The 22,044-nt window shown below is 44.3% G+C and overlaps 1 protein-coding gene across 2 annotated transcripts in view; it reads right to left on the bottom strand.

The window, feature by feature from the left end:
• The window catches only part of LOC126251608 (fibronectin type 3 and ankyrin repeat domains protein 1), a 189,153-nt gene that overhangs the window by 33,869 nt on the left and 133,240 nt on the right, over positions 1 to 22,044 (bottom strand). For both annotated transcript variants that reach the window (XM_049952144.1, XM_049952145.1), the window contains one exon: positions 400 to 527. In XM_049952144.1, coding sequence (XP_049808101.1) covers positions 400 to 527 — 128 coding nt within the window. The remainder of the gene's footprint in view (positions 1 to 399; positions 528 to 22,044) is intronic.

The following is a 22,044-nucleotide window of genomic DNA, read 5'->3' on the forward strand; positions in this document are numbered from 1 at the left end:
TGTTGATTGCCACAGTCGCATTGAGTGACACGTCATTTTTACGTGACTTCCCAGTAAGCCGAGTGTTTTATGAACACGAGTCATCCGGTGGCATGTCACTCTTTGTTGCTGGCATCTGGAAGCAGATCGTGGAATATTGGGTCCAAGCGTTATCCAGTTGCTAGCTACTGTCCCGGAACGGTCCACCCGAAAATGTCAGGCTGGTGCCCAGATGAAATACCGTGTGTGGTAGTTAACGCCGACTGGCTCTACTCCCGACTCCCCAAACATCACCGTGTATTTGCGTTGTACTTTGTTCAACGCCGACTATCAGTGATAATATTCAAATGTTTTGACCAGTCATGTTTGAACAAGAAGTGGACAGAGGTGTGCTGCACTACAGGGCCCGTCGCTACTGACCTCCGCGCATCAGGGGTGTCCAGCCTTGGTTGTCGCGAGCGTCGATGTCTGCGCCACTGTCGAGAGCCAGGCGGACCACGTCCAGCTGGGAAGCGTCGACGGCGTAGTGTAGCGGCGTACACCCGCTCCTGCGTACACACGAATAGGCTACTCAGTCTGCTGCAGGCACTGCCGTGTCCTACTGCTGTTTTCCAAAAATCTCAAGCAAAGAGTGTTTCATGCGCCATATATTACAAGCATTAAATAACAACATATCACCAGTTGGTATTTTCTGTGGCCTACCTAAGGCATTAGACTGTGTGAATGACAATATTCTCCTACATAAACTGAGGTCTTTTGGGTTTCATGAAATAGCCAACCAATGGATAAGATCATATTTAACCAAAAGAATGTAGAATATTGTACATAAAAATTAAACCAATGTAACCAGAGGAGATTCTTCTGACTGGGGAGAAATCACTTACAGGTTTCCGTAAGGTTCACCCTTATGCACACTGCTGATTGTTATACATTATGTAACAGACTTTCGAATTAGTTCTTTTTGCAAATGAGACTGGTTTTCCAACCACTCCAAACATAAATACAGCAACAGAAGAAATGGAAATTATGTTTGTTAAAATATACTGAAGAGTCAAAGAGAACTGGTACACCTGCCTAATATCGTGCAGGGCCCACGCGAGCATGCAGAAGTGCTGCAACACAACTTGTCATGGACTCCACTAATGTCAGATGTAGTGTTGGAGGGAACTGACCCCATGAATCCTGCAGGGCTGTCCATAATCCGAAAGGGTACGATGGGGTGAAGACCTCTTCTCAACAGCACGTTACAAGGCACCCCAGATATGCTGAATAATGTTCATTTCTGGGGAGTTTGGTGGCCAGTGGAAGAGTTTAAATTCAAGAGAATGTTCCTGGAGCCACTCTGTAGCAATTCTGGATGTATGAGGTGTCGCATTGTCCTGCTGGAATTGTCCAAGTGCGACGTATGCACAATGGACATGAATGGACAAGATACTTAGGTACGTATCTCGGTGCATCAGAGGTTGCATATCACTCCAACTGCACACGACCCACACCACTACAGAGCCTCCACCAGCTTGAGCAGTCCCCTGATGACATGCATGGTCTATGGATTCATGAGATTGTCTCCATACCCGAACACGTCCATTCGCTCGATACAATTTGATACGAGATTCGTCCAACCAGACAACATGTTTCCAGTCATCAACAATCCAATGACGTGTTGACAGGCCAAGGCGAGGCGTAAAGCTTTGTGTCGTGCAGTCATCAAGGGTACACGAGTGGTCCCTCAGCTCCGAAAGGCCATATCGATGATGTTTCGTTGAATGGTTAGCACGACGCTGACACTTGTTGATGGCCCAGCATTGAACTCTGGAGCAATTTGCTGAAAGGTTGCACTTCTGTCACATTGAACGATTTTCTTCAGTCGTCGTTGGTCTCGTTCTTGTTGTTGTTGTGGTCTTCAGTCCTGAGACTGGTTTGATGCAGCTCTCCATGCTACTCTATCCTGTGCAAGCTTCTTCATCTCCCAGTACCTACTGCAACCTACATCCTTCTGGATCTGCTTAGTGTATTCATCTCTTGGTCTCCCCCTACGATTTTTACCCTCCACGATGCCCTCCAATACTAAATTGGTGATCCCTTGATGCCTCAGAACATGTCCTACCAACCGATCCCTTCTTCTGGTCAAGTTGTGCCACAAACTCCTCTTCTCCCCAATCCTATTCAGTACCTCCTCCACACTGGACTCGCATTCGGGAGGACGACGGTTCAATCCCGTCTCCGGCCATCCTGATTTAGGTTTTCCGTGATTTCCCTAAATCGTTTCAGGCAAATGCCGGGATGGTTCCTGTGAAAGGGCACGGCCGATTTCCTTCCCAATCCTTCCCTAACCCGAGCTTGCGCTCCGTCTCTAATGACCTCGTTGTCGACGGGACGTTAAACACAAACCACCACCACCAGTACCTCCTCATTAGTTATGTGATCTCGTTCTTGCAGGATCTTTTCCCGGCCGCAGCGATGTCGGAGATTTCATGTTTTACCAGATTCCTGATATTCACGGTACACCTGTGAAATGGTCGTACGGGAAAATCCTCACTTCATCGCTAATACTTAAATCTACACTGAGGTGACAAAAGTCATGGGATAGTGACATTCACATATACAGAAAGCGGCAATATCGTGCATGCAACGTATAAAGGGGCAATGTGTTGGCGGAGCTATCATTTGTACTCAGGTGATTCCTGTGAAAAGGTTTCCGATGTGATTATGGCCGGAAGGCTGGAATTAACAGACTGTGAATGCGGAGTGGTAGCTTGAGCTACACACACGGGATACTCCATTTCGGAAATCGTTAGGGAATTCAATATTCCGATCCACAGTGTCAAGAGCGTGTAGACAATACCGAATTTCAGACATTACCTCTCATCACATGCAATGCAGTAGCCGACAGCCTTCACTTAACGGCCGAGAGCAGCGGCCTTTGAGTAAAGTTGTCAGTGCTAACAGACAAGCAACGCTGCGCAGAATAACCTCAGAAATCAGTGTGGGACATACGACGAACGTGTCTGTTAGGCGAGTGCGGCGAAATGTGGCATTAATGGCCCGTGGCAGCAGACGATAGGCACGAGTGCCTTTACTACCAGCACGACACTGCCTGCAGCGCCTCTGCTGGGCTCGTAACCATATCAGTTGGACTGTATGTAAATTGAAGGTGGAGGTGAGGAGGGGGGAGAAAGCACGGGAAAGGGAAGGGAGTACTGATGTCAGTTGCATCAGGACATTATGCGGAATCAGCAGCGATGAGTAAAAATGTGCTCCCGACTGGTATTCGAACCCGGGATCTCCTACTTACCAAGAAGGTGCGTTAACCACCTCGACATCTGGGATATAGTGTCACTGCCTCTGCGCGGAGTATCTCGCACACATGCTGAGCCACATTTCCATCGAGCACCACCTACCTACAGTCCCTGTCCATTTCCTCCACGCTCGCTACTCTGAGATTCCTGCAGGAGGTCGGGCGCACTTGTGGATCCGCACTGAAGAGGGTGGATCCATTGCCCATCTAGGCGAATCAATGATATGAATTCGTTGAGTCTGTTCTTTCGGAGATGTCCGAAAGAACAGGCACCACACATTCGTATAATATCGGTTGGACCCAAGACGACTGGAATAGTGTGGCCTGGTCAGATGGATCCCGATTTCAGTTGGTAAGAGCTAATGGATGGTAGTGTTTGCGTGTGGCGCAGACCACACGAAGCTATCGACCCATGTTTTCAACAAGGCTCTGCGCCAAGTTGGTGCTGGCTCCACAATAGTGTGGTCTGTGTTTATGTGGTTCAAATGAACAGATAATTGACTGGAAATGGTTAAGTTCGACTACTTGTTCCCAGACAACGATGGGATTTATTTGGGTGACAATGAGGCACATCACCGAGCCACAACGTGGTCCAAACTAACCGATAATTGACTGACGGCTACTTGTTCCCAGACAACAATGGGAATTTTGTGGGTGGCAATGGGCCATATCTCTGAGCAACAATGTGGCCCAAATGAACCGATAATTGACTAGAAATGGTTGTGTTCGACTACTTGTTCCCAGACAACGATGGAATTTTTATGGGTGACAAAGAGCCATATCACCAAGCCACAACATGGTCCAAATGTACCGATAATTGACTGGAAACGATTACTGTCGGTTACTTGTTCCCAAACAATTATGGAATTTTTATGGGCGACAATGAGCCATACCACCAAGTCACAATTGTTCGCGGCTGGTTTGAAGAACATTTTGGACAATTCTGGATTAGCGAATGGTGTGAACACCCGGATCGCTGAACATGAAACCCATCGAACATTTATGAGACATAATAAAATGGTCAATTCTTGCACAAAATCTTGCACCGGCAATACTTTTGCAGTTATGGACAGCTGTAGAGGTAGCAAGGCTCAGTATTTCTGCAGGGGACTTCTGTCATCTTGCTGAGTCCATGCTACGTGGAGTTGCTGTGTTACATCGGGCAAAAGGATGTCCAATACGATATTAGGCGGTATCCCATGACATTTGTCATCGCAGTGTATATTCTTTGTAAAAGAAACGATTTTTTGCTAGTAGCAGAGTCAAATAGTAGTACCTTGCAAAAGGTGGGGTAGAAGAGTTTATTTTTTCAACTCGTTCATATGGTTGGAAAGATTAGAAAACCGAGTTTTGCCAACAAAATTTCGTTGGGAAAACTTTCTGCAGTCAAAAAACTTGGAAAATTTCGGCCTTTTTTCAGTTTTTTCAAAATATCTCAGTTTTTTTGCTCCTATCGCTTTAACGTCTATTTTCTTTTTTAAAGAGCACAAAATTCTCTACAAATTTGATTGTTGCCATTTTTTTCCACTCCCAATATCTAAGGCGCTACAGCGCCTCAAAAAAGACCAATTTTTCAAATTTTGAGCATAGTGGCAAGGTACCTTATTTTTGAACAGTATTTTTTTCAGTTTCTGTTTGTGTAGTATAAATACATTATATATCATGTTATATGTTGGAATTTACCACCTCACTTTCAGGTATTCAATTTCTCTGTATGCAACATGAAGATTGTTGGGCACCCAACTATTGTGATTCTTACATCACTACCTAAAGTTCACTATGGGCCAACTCAGCCCTGGTATTTGTATTTGTAAAACTATAAACATAAAAATACATCATTAAGAGACACACACACACACACACGCACACATACACACGCACACAAAATAAATTGTCTTAGGAAACTGAACTATTAATAGCTGCAATAGGCAACCTAATTAGGTAGGTAATTATTCTTGTGTATAAAAGCCACACAGTTGACATTAAAAATAAGTAGTTTTATTACAATTAAAATGCATTGTCAGTTACTAAAAAATGTTGACAGTTCTGGGTGTGTAATACTTGTAATATCGCACTTTAGCGCACTTGAGACAATTATGAGCATCACTTCCAACGTTTTGATGGGCCAGGTTCCTCAGTGTCACCAGAAATACCTTGAGTTACGGATTCAGGGACTGTACATAAAGTTGATCGCAGATTGACCTCTTCTTTACACAGCGAGTCAGCCTCAGCAAATTCGTTGATTTCGTCAGCGGTTTCCTCAACATCCTCCATAACATCTTCTTCATTGTCTTCATATAAAAATTTTGGCACGTTTTCACAGTTGACCCCAATACATTTCTTGCAAATTGAAGTACATTTCAAACCCGCTTTTCTGCAGGAGCACGCTCCGCCGCAGTTCAGCTTGCATGAGCATGAAACAATGTGAAGAAGTGCTTCAGGTGCTGGATCTTGGCTCATTATAACGGGTATTGGACCGTGGTCACTGTGATTCCAGCCCCATTTCTCAGGAGGTTTCTAGTTTCCCATCCAACTTTGGACTTGTTGGTAAGTCCACAACGAATGATGTGCAGCATCTTGTGTAGGTGGCAACCGTCCAAGATTCAATTTGCTTTTTGTGGCAGATTTGGCAAATAGCTGGTACCGCAAATGGTCTAGTGTGTGGGAACTGCTGACACCTCCACTATACAATGCGATAGTAACCTGTTCTCCTGCTGTTATTATTTCTTCACAGGTAGCATGTGGTTTATTGAACGTGCAAAGCGCTGAGGTTAGGTGCTCATTTTTCGCAACAATATTGCAGCACTTAATTTTTCCTTGACCAAAAAAAGCGGATGTTGTATCACATCCGCTAAAGGCGTGAGTGAACAGAATATATTCACTGTCAAACTTGTAAGATGCAATGGAAAACCACTTGTCTTCTGCATTTCCTCTTCCTGGCTTTAAGAAAAATAAGTTTTCAATGCCTTGCCCCAAACCGGTCATGAGCACAAGCAGGTCAACATCTTCTCCTACAATGACAACACTTCCAAAATCTTTGGTTCTTGAAATGGCAGATGTTACAATCATAACGTGAGCATCTTCTTGTGCCTGGTGCACCTCAATGTTACACTCCAGAAATTCCTTTTTAAGAAGTGTGATCAAACGCATCTTGTTTCGTTCGTTGTACAAGAACTTGTCCTGAGGGACTTGGTTCACCATCTCTGATTCAACCACAACGTCAACCGAAGAATGTTTTTTGGACCTACGAATCCTCTCAGCACTCTTGTGCTACATTTGTCTCCCTCACATGGATACCCATCAAATACAATAGCAAACTGAGATCCAAAATGACGTTGCAGGTAAGAAACATAGCTTTGGGCTATTGACTTGAAGCAAACATTTCAAGTCCAAGTCACTCTGTGGATAAGGTACCCTCCATAAATGACAAAATATTTACTCGGTCCACCTGACTTCGCCCGCATCTCGTGGTCGTGCGGTAGCGTTCTCGCTTCTCACGCCCGGGTTCCCGGGTTCGATTCCCGGCGGGGTCAGGGATTTTCTCTGCCTCGTGATGGCTGGGTGTTGTGTGCTGTCCTTAGGTTAGTTAGGTTTAAGTAGTTCTAAGTTCTAGGGGACTGATGGCCATAGCTGTTAAGTCCCATAGTGCTCCGAGCCATTGGAACCACCTGACTTCACATCTTCCACTGGAACGAAGGCATTATAGAATGAAGATTTTGTTCCTTTTCGCATGCCTTTTTCTGAGAATAGGGACATTGGGTAAGGAGCAAGTTCATATTTCAGAAAGGCTTTTAACTCTTCTTCACTTTGTTTCATTAAAGAAATCCTTTGGAAAAGAGTTAACGGATCAACAGGAGTAATTTTAGTGCTCCCAGCTTTTACAGAATTGAACGCAGAAATGAGAGTCGCAACTTTATCTTTCCTACGGAACTTCACATCATGGAAATTGTCACCAACTATTCTTTTCATGCCTTTTTCCCCCTCTTCGTGACACATATGACAATTAACATCCTCCGTACCGACAACACCACTGCTGATAGACATTATAAAATCACTTTCAGGGAAGGGAGGGTGCACTGAAAACCAATCACGCAGCTTACGCAAGTCTATGCCATCTCGTTCGATGCGACAACTTCTTGCATCTACATGCTGTTCTGATGTTACTGCGCTCACTTCGCAATACGACTCAATTTCTTCACAAATGTTCTGCATGTGAATCATACCCAATGTCCATCTGGTTAATACATTATCCGTAATTCCTCGGCCAGAAGTAAGTCCTCCAGAACTCTTCATGGTTCTCATCAACGTTTGTTCTATGGTCATGCCAGAAGGAACCCCTGACCAATACTTTTCTGATCGCCGGATTGTAAAATGTCCTTTCGTTGTGAACTTCTCATATTCTGATAAATCCATTTTTTCCTCGAGTCTCAACATATCCTGTAAGTAGAGAAGGCCACTTTTTCTTATAACTGATCATTAACGTAATCAACTGTAGAAAATGTACGGCATCTGCATGCAATCGTATTACATATCGTAACACAAATAAACTTCACGCAATCTGACGTGAATGTGTTCGTAGTTCCTGAATATGGTGCTGTTTGTCCTGGCCCTGCAGCAGAGTGATATGGTAAATTCCAATGAATAACATGATGAGTAATATGTTTATATTACACAAATAGACACTGAAATAAAAGTGTTCAAAAATTAGGTAATTTGCCACTTTGCTCGAAATTTGAAAAATTGGTATTTTTTGACGCGCTGTAGCGCCTTAGATACTGGGAGTAGAAAAAATTTGTAAGAATCAAATTTGTAGAGAATTTTGTGCTCTTTAAAAAAGGAAACAGACGTCAAAGCGATAGGAGCAAATGAAACTGAGATATTTTAAAAAACTGAAAAAAGTCCGAAATTTTCGAAGTTTTTTTACTGCAGAAAGTTTTCCCAAGAGAAATTTTGTTGGCAAAGCTTGGTTTTCTAACCTTACCAACAATATGAACGAGTTAAAAAAATAAAATCTTCTACCCCACCTTTTGCAAGGTACAGGCTTTTTTTCTGACAGTTTCACTGGACTATGGTGCAGTGTGCGTTTTATTTCCTCTCTACTTCAACCATCATCAGTTGTTTTTCCTTTCAAATAGCAAAACTTCGCTCCTACTCTTATTGTCACATTTCCTACCCTTATTGCGTCAGTATCGGCTGATTCAAGTGGAGAACATTCCATTATTTCTGTTGATATTCACCTTATAACCTCTTTTCAAACCACTATCAATTTCGTTCAGTTGATGTTCGAAGTTCTAAGCCAACCCCGATAGATTTGCGATGCCATCAGCAAATCTTAAAGTTTTCATTTCTTCTCTCTGAAGTTAAATTCCGTTTCCAAAGTTTTCCTCGCTTTACTTTACTGCTTGCTCGATCTGCAGACTGAGAAACATGAGGGACAGATAGCTTCAATAATGTGTCAATTTTTTTATCAATTACTTGGTCCTTTGACTCTAAATGCAGCTTGATTCCTCTACAAGTTGTTGATAGTCTATCGCTCCGTGTATATGACATATATTATATATGATCAGAATTTATAAATGTACAAATGCTATAAATGCACCGGGATGAATATTGCTTCGCGTATTCTCACATTTCCCTGTCACCCAAACTGATCTTACCCTAGTTCTTACCGTAGATACCATTACACCGTTACAAATACGCATCTGTGTTACTTTCTTAACCTTCAGTTAACTTTTCATTTCTCTTGCACTGTCCACAGCTTGCATTTCGGAATGAAGCTCACGCTACCGCGCCATTGGGAAGTCGCGGCATTCTTCCCTCTGCGACGTGTGAAGTGTTGTCCTGCTTAGCACAATGTTTTATTCATTGTGTTCACCGTGGACAGCAAACATGTTGCAGTGTTCGTTCACAGACTACTGCAATTCAGCGGCTCCTTTCTTGCACTCTAATGCGACGATTATGGTTCAAATGAAGCCGCACTTCATAAAACTAACAAGAAATGGAAATAACCCCAACTTGGACAATGTGATTAACATTCCACTTTTATGAAATATTTCGGAGCATTTTTTATTCTACTTGACGAGTGTGTAGGTAAGTACCAAACTATAAATCTAGAGATAAAAGCTTTGATTCACCAGTTCGTAGAATTTACCGTGGCAGTTAACTAGATTTGTACCCCAGCGAAGCTATTGCTAAAAAAAAAAAAAAAACTGCGCTGTTATTCTGACCCCAAGTTAAACTGCTGAAACGTAGGTTCACATTGGTACCCCACCGCTGTCCGAGGCGCTGGTCATCGGGGCTGAGTTCGAAGCGGGACTCATCATTTAAGACAGTTCTACTCTACCTCAGTCTTCCAAAATGAGAATACTATGGACAGGACCCTCCAACCATCTAGTGATTTTGACAATCTGACGCACCAATTGGATTGAATGAGTCATGATATCAATCAGGGGAACAACTTTGTCAATCAATGACAAGCCGCATAAATGCTTGCGTAAGGGCCATAGGTGGACCAACGCGTTACTGACTTGCTCAATTTGTGAAGCTCTTTTTCTAGAATACATCATCCATTTTTCTGAAACTGTAATCATTCGTCTGTACACGAAAACCGCATCTTCGGCGTGATTTTTCTTTTTTTTTTCATAGGGTGTATTCAGGGAGAAAAACATCCCCACCAGTGCTAGGACAAAGGGTGACGATGAGAATTGGTGACATGCGGAAAAGTCTGAAAAGGACCTGTTAGTAGTCCTTTCCTTTAAACCTCGAGTGGGGGCGCCTGTATATAAAGTGCAACAACCACAAATAACACCTTGTAAAACGTCCCCTTTGAACAATTATACATGACTGTGCTTAAACTGTCACACAATATTTTTTTAGCGCAACGCAATCTGACTTTCAAAAATTCCTACAAAAGAATGGCCCTGACTAATATTAACCTATACCTTTCACAAATCACTTACCTCACCAAAAATCTTCGTTACTCGAACTACTGCAATACAGCGAGCGCCACTACTGCCAGCTAAATAAAAGATTCAAACTAATGAAGGCACTAACTACTGATAGGCATAGTTAGAAAATGAAAGATTTTGATAGAGAACAAAGAATGTATTTACCTTAATAGTCATAATATATATAGCACTTCATGATATCCAGTACAACAAATTTCAAAACTCCGCCATCTCTCTCCCCACATCCACCACTGCTGGCGGCTCACCTCCAACTGCGCAACGCTACGCGCTGTTCACAGCCAGCTGCCTAATAATACAATGGTTGAGTATTACAACAATGCAAAGCAGCCACAGACTGCACACAGCACAGCCAGTGATTTTTTATACAGAGGTGGCGTTACCAAAAAAACCTAAACAGCCTACTTACACTTGTACCGCTCCGTTGTTGTTTTACATTTGTGAGCCCGTACCCATTTCTTCACAGTGATAAGTAGTGTTGTCATATGTGCAAGTGAGAAGAAGTAATCAAAATAATCAGAAAGCTAGGTGAGAAAAAATATACGATCCGTGCAAATGAGATACACTCCTGGAAATGGAAAAAAGAACACATTGACACCGGTGTGTCAGACCCACCATACTTGCTCCGGACACTGCGAGAGGGCTGTACAAGCAATGATCACACGCACGGCACAGCGGACACACCAGGAACCGCGGTGTTGGCCGTCGAATGGCGCTAGCTGCGCAGCATTTGTGCACCGTTGCCGTCAGTGTCAGCCAGTTTGCCGTGGCATACGGAGCTCCATCGCAGTCTTTAACACTGGTAGCATGCCGCGACAGCGTGGACGTGAACCGTATGTGCAGTTGACGGACTTTGAGCGAGGGCGTATAGTGGGCATGCAGGAGGCCGGGTGGACGTACCGCCGAATTGCTCAACACGTGGAGCGTGAGGTCTCCACAGTACATCGATGTTGTCGCCAGTGGTCGGCGGAAGGTGCACGTGCCCGTCGACCTGGGACCGGACCGCAGCGACGCACGGATGCACGCCAAGACCGTAGGATCCTACGCAGTGCCGTAGGGGACCGCACCGCCACTTCCCAGCAAATTAGGGACACTGTTGCTCCTGGGGTATCGGCGAGGACCATTCGCAACCGTCTCCATGAAGCTGGGCTACGGTCCCGCACACCGTTAGGCCGTCTTCCGCTCACGCCCCAACATCGTGCAGCCCGCCTCCAGTGGTGTCGCGACAGGCGTGAATGGAGGGACGAATGGAGACGTGTCGTCTTCAGCGATGAGAGTCGCTTCTGCCTTGGTGCCAATGATGGTCGTATGCGTGTTTGGCGCCGTGCAGGTGAGCGCCACAATCAGGACTGCATACGACCGAGGCACACAGGGCCAACACCCGGCATCATGGTGTGGGGAGCGATCTCCTACACTGGCCGTACACCACTGGTGATCGTCGAGGGGACACTGAATAGTGCACGGTACATCCAAACCGTCATCGAACCCATCGTTCTACCATTCCTAGACCGGCAAGGCAACTTGCTGTTCCAACAGGACAATGCACGTCCGCATGTATCCCGTGCCACCCAACGTGCTCTAGAAGGTGTAAGTCAACTACCCTGGCCAGCAAGATCTCCGGATCTGTCCCCCATTGAGCATGTTTGGGACTGGATGAAGCGTCGTCTCACGCGGTCTGCACGTCCAGCACGAACGCTGGTCCAACTGAGGCGCCAGGTGGAAATGGCATGGCAAGCCGTTCCACAGGACTACATCCAGCATCTCTACGATCGTCTCCATGGGAGAATAGCAGCCTGCATTGCTGCGAAAGGTGGATATACACTGTACTAGTGCCGACATTGTGCATGCTCTGTTGCCTGTGTCTATGTGCCTGTGGTTCTGTCAGTGTGATCATGTGATGTATCTGACCCCAGGAATGTGTCAATAAAATTTCCCCTTCCTGGGACAATGAATTCACGGTGTTCTTATTTCAATTTCCAGGAGTGTAGTTGTCTACGATTTAATTAGTAATTGAATAAACGTTTAACTGGGATCTGAAGCACCTGCGCCGTTTAATGCTTCGAGTGGGTCATTACTGAGCGGTAACACTTGTGCGCGGCAACAGAGTAACATAATGAAACTTTATTTTATTGTTGTTTAATTAAACAGGGCCCCGGGAGTAGACAACATTCCATTAGAACGACTGATAACCTTGGGAGAGCCAGCCCTGACAAAACTCTACCATCTGGTGAGCAAGATGTATGAGACAGGCGAAATTCCCTCAGACTTCAAGAAGAATATAATAATTCCAATCCCAAAGAAAGCAGGTTTTACAGGTGTGAAAATTACCGAACAATCAGTTTAATAAGCCACAGCTGCAAAATACTAACACGAATTCTTTACAGACGAATGGAAAAACTGGTAGAAGCCGACCTCGGGGAAGATCAGTTTGGATTCCGTAGAAATGTTGGAACACGTGAGGCAATACTGACCCTACGACTTATCTTAGAAGATAGATTAAGGAAAGGCAAACCTACGTTTCTAGCATTTGTAGACTTAGAGAAATCTTTTGACAATGTTGACTGGAATACTCTCTTTCAAATTCTGAAGATGGCAGGGGTCAAATACAGGAAGCGAAACGATATTTACAATTTGTACAGAAAACAGATGGCAGTTATAATAGTCGAGGGACATGAAAGGGAAACAGTGGTTGGGAAGGGAGTGAGACAGGGTTGTAGTCTCTCCCCGATGTTATTCAATCTGTATATTGAGCAAGCAGTAAAGGAAACACAACAAAAATTCGGAGTTGGAATTAAAATCCATGGAGAAGAAATAAAAACTTTGAGGTTTGCTGATGACATCGTAATTCTGTCAGAGACAGCAAAGGACCTGGAAGAGCATTTGAACGGAATGGACAGTGTCCTGAAAGGAGGATATTAGATGAACATCAACAAAAGCAAAACGAGGATAATGGAATGTAGTCGAATTAAATCGGGTGATGATGAGGGAATTAGATTAGAAAATGAGACATTTAAAGTAGTAAATGAGTTTTGCTATTTGGGGAGCAAAATAACTGCTGATGGTCGAAGTAGAGATGATATAAAATGTAGACTGGCAATGGCAGGGAAAGCGTTTCTGAAGAAGAGAAATTTGTTAACATCGAGTATAGACTTAAGTGTCAGGAAGTCGTTTCTGGAAGTATTTGTATGGAGTGTAGCAATGTATGGAAGTGAAACATGGACGATAAATAGTTTGGACAAGAAGAGAATAGAAGCTTTCGAAATGTGGTGCTGCAGAAGAATGCTGAGTATCAGATGGGTAGATCACATAAGTAATGAGGAGGTACTGAATAGAATTGAGGAGAAGAGAAATATGTGTCACAACTGGACTAGAAGAAGGGATCGGTTGATAGGACACATTCTGAGGCATCAAGGGTTCACCAATTTAGTATTAGAGGGAAGCTTGGAGGGTAAAAATCGTAGAGGGAGACCAAGAGATGAATACACTAAGCAGATTCAGAAAGGATGTAGGTTGTAGTAGGTACTGGGAGATGAAGAAGCTTGCACAGGATAGAGTAGCATGGACAGCTGCATGAAACCAGTCTCAAGAGTGAAGACAACAACAACAACAACTCAATTAAACAGTGATTCAGCTCATGTAATATAAATTTATTTTATCGTTGTTTAATTAAACTAAGATTAAACCGTGCTTTTGCTAACACATGTTTACCTTGGTAACATAAAACAGCTATTCTTTACATGTGTGCAAAGTATGGCTCGCGTGCGCTCGTGCTATGAAAAAACGGCGCACCAACTCGAGTGTTTATTAATTGACTTGGAATACTTTAAAAGAGTGAAGCGCAGTCTGCTTTTTATTTGCCTTACGCAGTGCATCAACCACGTCTTGAGAACGAGCACTGCAGCGAGCCAGTAATTTTGCCAGCGTATTTCGGGGCCAAAGATAATGCCTTATGGCTGAGTACTACAGAAACATTTAACGTTCTTTTTAAACGTCGCATGGTGGAAAACAGCTGACAATCAAACGGTTGCCAGCGACAGTCATTTTTCTAGAAATAACGATAAATTGCAGGCAGAATTAAAGGCCTCCTCGGAAATAAAATGAAACCGCAGGGTGAAATACACTAGATGTACGAATGAAATATGTAAATGTATGTGAAATATATGCAGTGCTTTTCAGGAGGAATGGTCAATATTGAGGGATATAATAGGAATGACCATTCGAAGCCAAAAAGTCTAGTAAACATGCTCTCTAAAATGTGTACACCAAGACTATGAGCACTTCTTCATCTTCTATAATGTGAAACAAATCTCTTCTGGTGCAAGCTCTTCGTTTTCCCTATTTTGGGAGGTAGTAATAGGGTCCCAAACAAGAACAGAAATGTCCAGTAAAATGGCTCTGAGCACTATGGGACTCAACTGCTGAGGTCATTAGTCCCCTAGAACTTAGAACTAGTTAAACCTAACTAACCTAAGGACATCACAAACATCCATGCCCGAGGCAGGATTCGAACCTGCGACCGTAGCGGTCTCGCGGTTCCAGACTGCACCGCCTTTAACCGCACGGCCACTACGGCCGGCGAAATGTCCAGTAAACCTGGATCTAAAATGCATACCGTAAGAGCTGTGAGCGCTTGTCCATCTTCGCTCCTGTAAAACACATCTCTTGTACTGAACAAGCCCTCATAGTTTTAGAGACCATGTTTACTTGACTTTTTTCCTTCGAATGGTCATTCCTGTCATACCCGTAAATATTCAGCATTCCTCCTGGGACATCATTTATACGACAGGCGCTCAATAAGTAACGCAACACTTTTTTTCTCGGCCAGTTTCGTTTGAAATATGGCGAATTTGTTGTGGGACATCGTGGAACATTCCCGCTTCAGCTCCTATAGTTTCATAAAGTTCCTGTAGGTGACAGCGCTATACGTAACTTTAAAAATGGAGTCTGTAGCGCAGGTGCGTTCCAAGTAGAGAGCTGACACTGAATTTCTTTTGGCGGAAAACCAGAAGATAGGAGATATTCATAGGCGCTTACAAAATGACTACGGAGACGTGACAGTGAAACAAAGCACGGTGAGTCGTTGGGCGAGGGGTCTGTCATAATCGCAACAAGATCGCACAGACCTATGCGATCCCCAGCCTGCCGGCCGGCTGCACACATCTGAGTGTCCTCATTCGAGGTGATCGACATATGACAAACAACTCGCTGCTCAACTGGACGTCTCTGTTGGTGGTGCTGACACAGTCGTCCACCAGTTGGGTTCTCAAATGCGTGTGCCCGCTGTCTTCCTCTGCTCCTAACAGAAGGCCATAAAGAACAACGAAGGACCATCTGTGCGAAATAGCTTGCATGTTACGAAGCTGATCACGATGAAACATTGGCTCATCACTTCGAACCGGAAACAAAACGGCAATCCATGGAGAGGCGCCACAGCACCTCTCCTCTCAAGAAAAAGTTCAAAGCGTTACCCTCAGCCGGCAAAGTCATGGCGACCGTCTTCTGGGACTCTGAAGGGGTTAGTCTGTTTGATGTCCTGCCTCGTGGTGCAACGATCAACTCTGAAGGTATTGTGGTGTTCTAAGGAAATTGAAGAAACGACGTCAGCGTGTTCGCCGCCACAAAAATACAAACGAACTTCTCCTTCTTCAAGACAACACAAGGCCTCATCAAGTCTGCGCACCCGAGAGGAGCTCACAACACTTCACTGGAACGTTCTTCCTCATCTTCCCTACAACCTGGATCTCGCACCTTCCTACTTCCATCGGCATTGGCGCAATGAAGGATGCACTCTTCGGGAAGCAGTAGGTGAATGATGGGGAGGTTATTGATACAGCAAGACGTTGGCTCCGACGTCAACCAGTAGAGTGGTACCATACGGGCATATACGGTGGCATAAGGCTGTCGCACTGCATGGAGATTATTTTGAAAAATAAGATTCTGTAGCCAGAGGACTGGGGAATAATATGGTGCACTGGATTCTGAATAAAACCAACTTACTTTCTGAAAAGAAATCTTACATTACTTATTGAACGCCAGTAGCGAATAATGTCGGCCATACTTGTACTATACTTCCCCTGGTAACCCGTTGGTTTGTACCTTATAACGTTGTATAGCGTCTATCGGATGCTACGATACTGAATCGAGTCGTATATCGGATACTGCAAAACTGTTTGCCGTGCATCGGTTACTTCAGTAGAATTTTGCACGTTCAAATTTCTGCATATAATACCTCTTAACAACGGAGAAGTGAGATCACGATACTATGTTTAAAATTAACTCTTATATAAAATTTGTAACGTCCAGTTTATATTTTCACAAGTTAATAAAGAAAAGAAAGATTTCTGACGAATAGTAACTACAATCATGTTTGGGACACACAAAGATCTAAAAATATTATATTGAGAAGCAATTAAATGTAACTAATACTTTATTTACTTATGCAATGACCACATATTGAGGTAAAGGCGGAGGAGGCATTACAGTAAACGAACTGATACATGATCTGACGAAATATTTAGCTTCAAATGTTACATGTTTGTAAAAGTTCATTACCTTTCTATAATTTATAGCTCATTAGAAAGCTTAGAGGACGGAGTAAATACAACGCACTTCAATTCATGTCGAATCTGTTGAGTTGGGTTAAAATCTAGAAGTTAAACTATTAAATTGAGACTCAATTCGAGATTATAAAACACACTTAATTCTCAATATTTAAAACCTGGAAAGTTATTTTCAGAGAAAAGTCAACATTAAAGTGTTATCTTGTCTTTGGAAGTATCAGAACAACTGCCGAGATCAAATTCCTTGCACTGCTAAAAAAAGTATTTCTAAATTAATTATTTATGTTTATCGTTCATTGTGAAGAGCTAGGTACATTTATGAAAATTATCAACACTGGTTTTATAGTTAACATAAATCTGAACAGTTGTTAGTAACCTATGTAAAGAGATGGAACTACAACAGTTGTATTGACCTCGGAGCGAATGCGCCACGTTTAGCGCTGAAAGTCAAGAGGGGATATGCTGACGTATTCTGTTAGGGGACAGACGATTTATGTAAATGCTAATTAAATACTGATATGCGCATTGTTAGTGCTTATGCTGCTACTTTCATGATTCTGAGAAATATGTGGAACAAGAAGCTCGAATAAACATTGAAGAATTATTAGAACTAACAGGGGACTTGTTATTCATGGCTATTAAACCCGTAATGCATTCCCATGCAACGCTGGAACTTAGAGTCTGAACTCAATCTTCAGTTCGACTTCGTCGAGAACTTCGAGAACTAAGATAATTATTTTTTTCTGGCCGTTTTCTTGGAAAGAATCTACGTGCTGAAATTACAGCAGGCGTGATGACACTTGCAGTTTCCAGCCGAGAATTCGAGCAGGTGGTCACAACCTCTCGTCATTCGTTGTCCCACTGGAACATAAGCATCTTTCTAAGGTATTAGGTGATAGCGTTTAATGGAACGACACACTGCGCAACCTCACGATGAGATTGGTAACATTCTGTTTCACGTGTGTAAACATGTTAATTATGTGGACATTACAGGCAGCGCTAAATGTAATTGGAATAAAGTACAGAATGCTATTGATATGTGTCAAATAAAACAATGAAGAGGCACTACATTCGGCGAACATACTAACCACACAACACCTCTAATACAAACGGTACGAGGGAAGTTTGGCAGTGCGACGCAACAATAAGTCGCAGGAGGCTAATAGTTTCTGTTCTGAGAATACTTCATACTTGCATTGTAGCCGCTGGGCCAAGCCTGTGGGCGCAGTCATTCACTAGCAGGGTTAATTTGAAGTGCTTGCTGTGGCATCGTGGTCACGAAGTGAGATTAGGGCAGTTTTGCGATACAACTTCGCGCGTGGCTTAAACATAGACCGGTGCTTTGAAGAAATGACTCTTGGACTCGGTGATGTGTGTCCACATCGTACAATTATATTCAGGTTGTACAAAGAATTCCAAAGAGGGAATTTCACTCTGGAGGACGCCGAGAGGACGGGAAGGCCGCGATACCAGTTACGGGGATAACGTACGCTGTGAGGTAAATGCTAGATGAAGACAAGCAAGTGACCTGTAAGCAGATAGAGGATACCTTAGCGCTAAATGCACCAACAATTCGTTCGATTCTGGATGATCATTTGCAATTAAAGAAAATTTGTTATCTCTGGGTGCTGCATAGACTGACGGAAGAGCAGACGACACGACGTGTGACTTGGTGCCGGCAGATGTTAAAGGAGTTTTCTGAGGGACTATCGCAGTTTGTGAGCAATATTGTGGCAGGTGACAACACTTTGCTGCACTATTATGACGTGCCGACTAAGACTCAAAACAAAGTTTGGGTCTTTGAAGATGCCTACGCACCTGTAGCTGTCAGAAAATCCCGATGAATAAAGAAGAAACAGATAGCTGCTTTTTTCAAATCGAGTGGAATTGTGTAGCGTAATGTTTTGGACACACAGAAGACAGTCACAGTTAAGTGGTGCACTGAGCAGTACCTTCCCAAAGTCATCCAGTCTTTGAAGAGCCTGCGACAGAAGTCAAGAATGGACACTTGGTTCCTCCATCACGACAACGCCCCATCTCACTGCACAAAGCATGCGCCGAATATTTGCGAGTTACAGGACTGAAACTTCTTGAGCACCCTCCTTACAGTCCAGACCTTGCTCCTTGTGATTTTGCACTGTTACTGCATGTGAAAATAAAGCTGAAACGTGTGTAGTTTTCAAGTGATGAGGACCTGCTGAGGGCTTGGCACAACGAGTGCCTACTCCCTACAGAAACTTTGGAGATACTCCCTACAGAAACTTTGGAGAACTGGTTTAGGGATTGGTTTCGGAGGATGGAGAGATGTATTCAATGCGACGGAAATTACTTCGAAAAAATTAAATAAATGAAGCTGTATTTGTGGCGTCGATAGTTACGATGCCAGAACGTAGGTGCACGCTCTCGTAAGTCGGCACTACGGGAGAAGACTAAGCCGACCACAGTGTCCTCTGGCCGACGCTGTGGAACTCAGGGAGTGCCGTCTTGATTCCGGCCATTTCCTCTAGAGCAGACGGCCTGGAAATGTCGCTTCTACTACCGAGTGGGCTAGCTTGCTATTGAGAGTTTGTATTAGTTACATTCAGTTGAAGGTTAGACAGCAACGAGTATTTGTTAGTTTTGAGATTATACAGGCCAGTCATCCTAACTTCACAGGATTAGACATGGACTACGGCTTCACACCTACGTGCTCATCCCAGCCAAAGTTATGTATGCATTTGATATTTACTTGTGTTTTTGACTCTATTAAAAGCGTTAAAGTTACATGCAGTACCGAAGTGCTTCACCTCTCCTGCTCCTACTCGCTTCCTTCACTCTCAGTTGTCTTGTGACAGCCAGAGCGAGAGCACCAGCAGCAGCGAGTACTGTTTGTATAAAGCGTTTATTTTGCATTTTGTTTACGACCTTCCACTAAGGAAGGGATTCTATTAGTGTTTATCTGCTCTGCATAGTAACTAACAGTTCTTGATAAAACTTTACGTAGTTTTCGTGTTAGATTTCTTAGTGTTTTCTTGATCGTTTAGAACAGAAAGCGCCCTAAAACCGTCTTTTGTTTGTTTCGCGGCCGTTAGCCACTAGTCACTTGAATCAGCAGTTGTCTTGTGACAGCCAGAGCGAGAGCACCAGCAGCAGCGAGTACTGTTTGTATAAAGCGTTTATTTTGCATTTTGTTTACGACCTTCCACTAAGGAAGGGATTCTATTTGTGTTTATCTGCTCTGCATAGAAACTAACAGTTCTTGATCGTTAGGAGAGAAATTTATTTTGTACTTATTTGCTGCGCTTAGCTTTTAAATAGTTTTTCTGGGAAAACCTAGCGTAGCCGGCCGAAGTGGCCGTGCGGTTAAAGGCGCTGCAGTCTGCAACCGCAAGACCGCTACGGTCGCAGGTTCGAATCCTGCCTCGGGCATGGATGTTTGTGATGTCCTTAGGTTAGTTAGGTTTAACTAGTTCTAAGTTCTAGGGGACTAATGACCTCAGAAGTTGAGTCCCATAGTGCTCAGAGCCATTTGAACCAGCCAAAACCTAGCGTAGTTTTCGCGTCTCGTATTTCAGTGAGTGTTTCTTGATTATCAGAGTAGCTCATCAGAAGATTATCTTGGGAATTTGTCACCGTATAGAGTAGGGTAAACATAGTCATGTGTAGGGACTGTGGTTGTTGTGAGCGGACGCAAGGAGAATTGGCCACTCTTCGGGGGCAGGTGGAGGCTTTGTCTGTTAGGCTCATCGAGCTCGAGGCGCAGGCGTCGGCTCGTAGTGGCGTTGGGGCAACTGTGGTGAGACCTATGCCTACTTCGGTGCCCTTGGAATCACATGGAACCCCTGATGTCGCTGCGTCTTCCGGCAGTGAGCACCTTACCGGTCAGCCATCACTCCAGGGTGAATGGCGGACAGTGGTGGGCTCGCGCGTGCCTGGCCGAAAGGCGAAGGTGGGATCTGGCCGCGTGGCAGCTGCCTTACCCCTTTCCAACAGGTACGGGGTGCTTCCTAGTGGTGATGACATCGTTTCCGAGCCACCACAGGATGCCTCGGCTGTTGGGCCAGTGGCCGATTCTCCGGCAAGGTCCCGACAGTCACAGAGGGCGGGCCTATTAGTTATAGGGAGCTCCAACGTTAGGCGGGTTATGGAGCCCCTCAGGAAAATAGCGGGTAGGTCGGGGAAGAATGCCAGTGTGCACTCGGTGTGCTTGCCGGGGGGTCTCGTCCGTAATGTGGAGGAGGCCCTTCCGGCAGCTATTGAACGCACTGGGTGTGACCGGCTGCAGATAGTAGCACATGTCGGAACGAATGACGCCTGCCGCTTGGGTTCTGAGGCCATCCTTGGTTCCTTCCGGCGGCTGGCTGATTTGGTGAAGACAACCAGCATCGCACGCGGAGTGCAAGCTGAGCTTAATATCTGCAGCATAGTGCCCAGAGTCGATCGCGGTCCTCTGGTTTGGAGCTGTGTGGAGGGTCTAAACCAGAGGCTCAGACGACTCTGCGACTATAATGGTTGCAAATTCATCGACCTCCGTTATTGGGTGGAGAACTGTAGGGCCCCCCTAGACAGGTCAGGCGTGCACTACACACCGGAAGCAGCTACTAGGGTAGCAGAGTACGTGTGGCGTGCACACGGGGGTTTTTTAGGTTAGAGGGACCCCCCCCTTGGGCGAAACGATAAAATACCTGACGGCTTACCAGAGAGAACATCAGCATCGTTGATAAAGAACGTCCGTCCTCAGAGACCAAAAACAGGAAAAGTTAACGTAATATTGGTAAACTGCAGGAGTATCCAGGGCAAGGTTCCTGAATTAGTATCGCTTATTGAAGGAAATAGTGCGCATATAGTATTAGGAACGGAAAGTTGGTTAAAACCGGAAGTGAACAGTAACGACATCCTAGACACAGAATGGAATAAATACCGCAAGGATAGGATAAACGCCAATGGTGGAGGAGTATTTATAGCAGTAAAGAATTCAATAATATCCAGTGAAGTTATTAGCGAATGCGAATGTGAAATAATCTGGGTTAAGTTAAGTATCAAAGGTGGGTCAGATATGATAGTCGGATGCTTCTATAGACTACCTGCATCAGCAACCGTAGTAGTAGAGCGCCTCAGAGAGAACCTGCAGAACGTCGTGAAGAAGTTTCGTGATCATACCATTGTAATAGGGGGAGACTTCAATCTACCAGGTATAGAATGGGATAGTCACACAATCAGAACTGGAGCCAGGGACAGAGACTCTTGTGACATTATCCTGACT

This window comes from Schistocerca nitens, chromosome 4 (assembly GCF_023898315.1).
Source record: "Schistocerca nitens isolate TAMUIC-IGC-003100 chromosome 4, iqSchNite1.1, whole genome shotgun sequence".
NCBI classification, from domain to species: Eukaryota; Metazoa; Arthropoda; class Insecta; order Orthoptera; family Acrididae; genus Schistocerca; species Schistocerca nitens.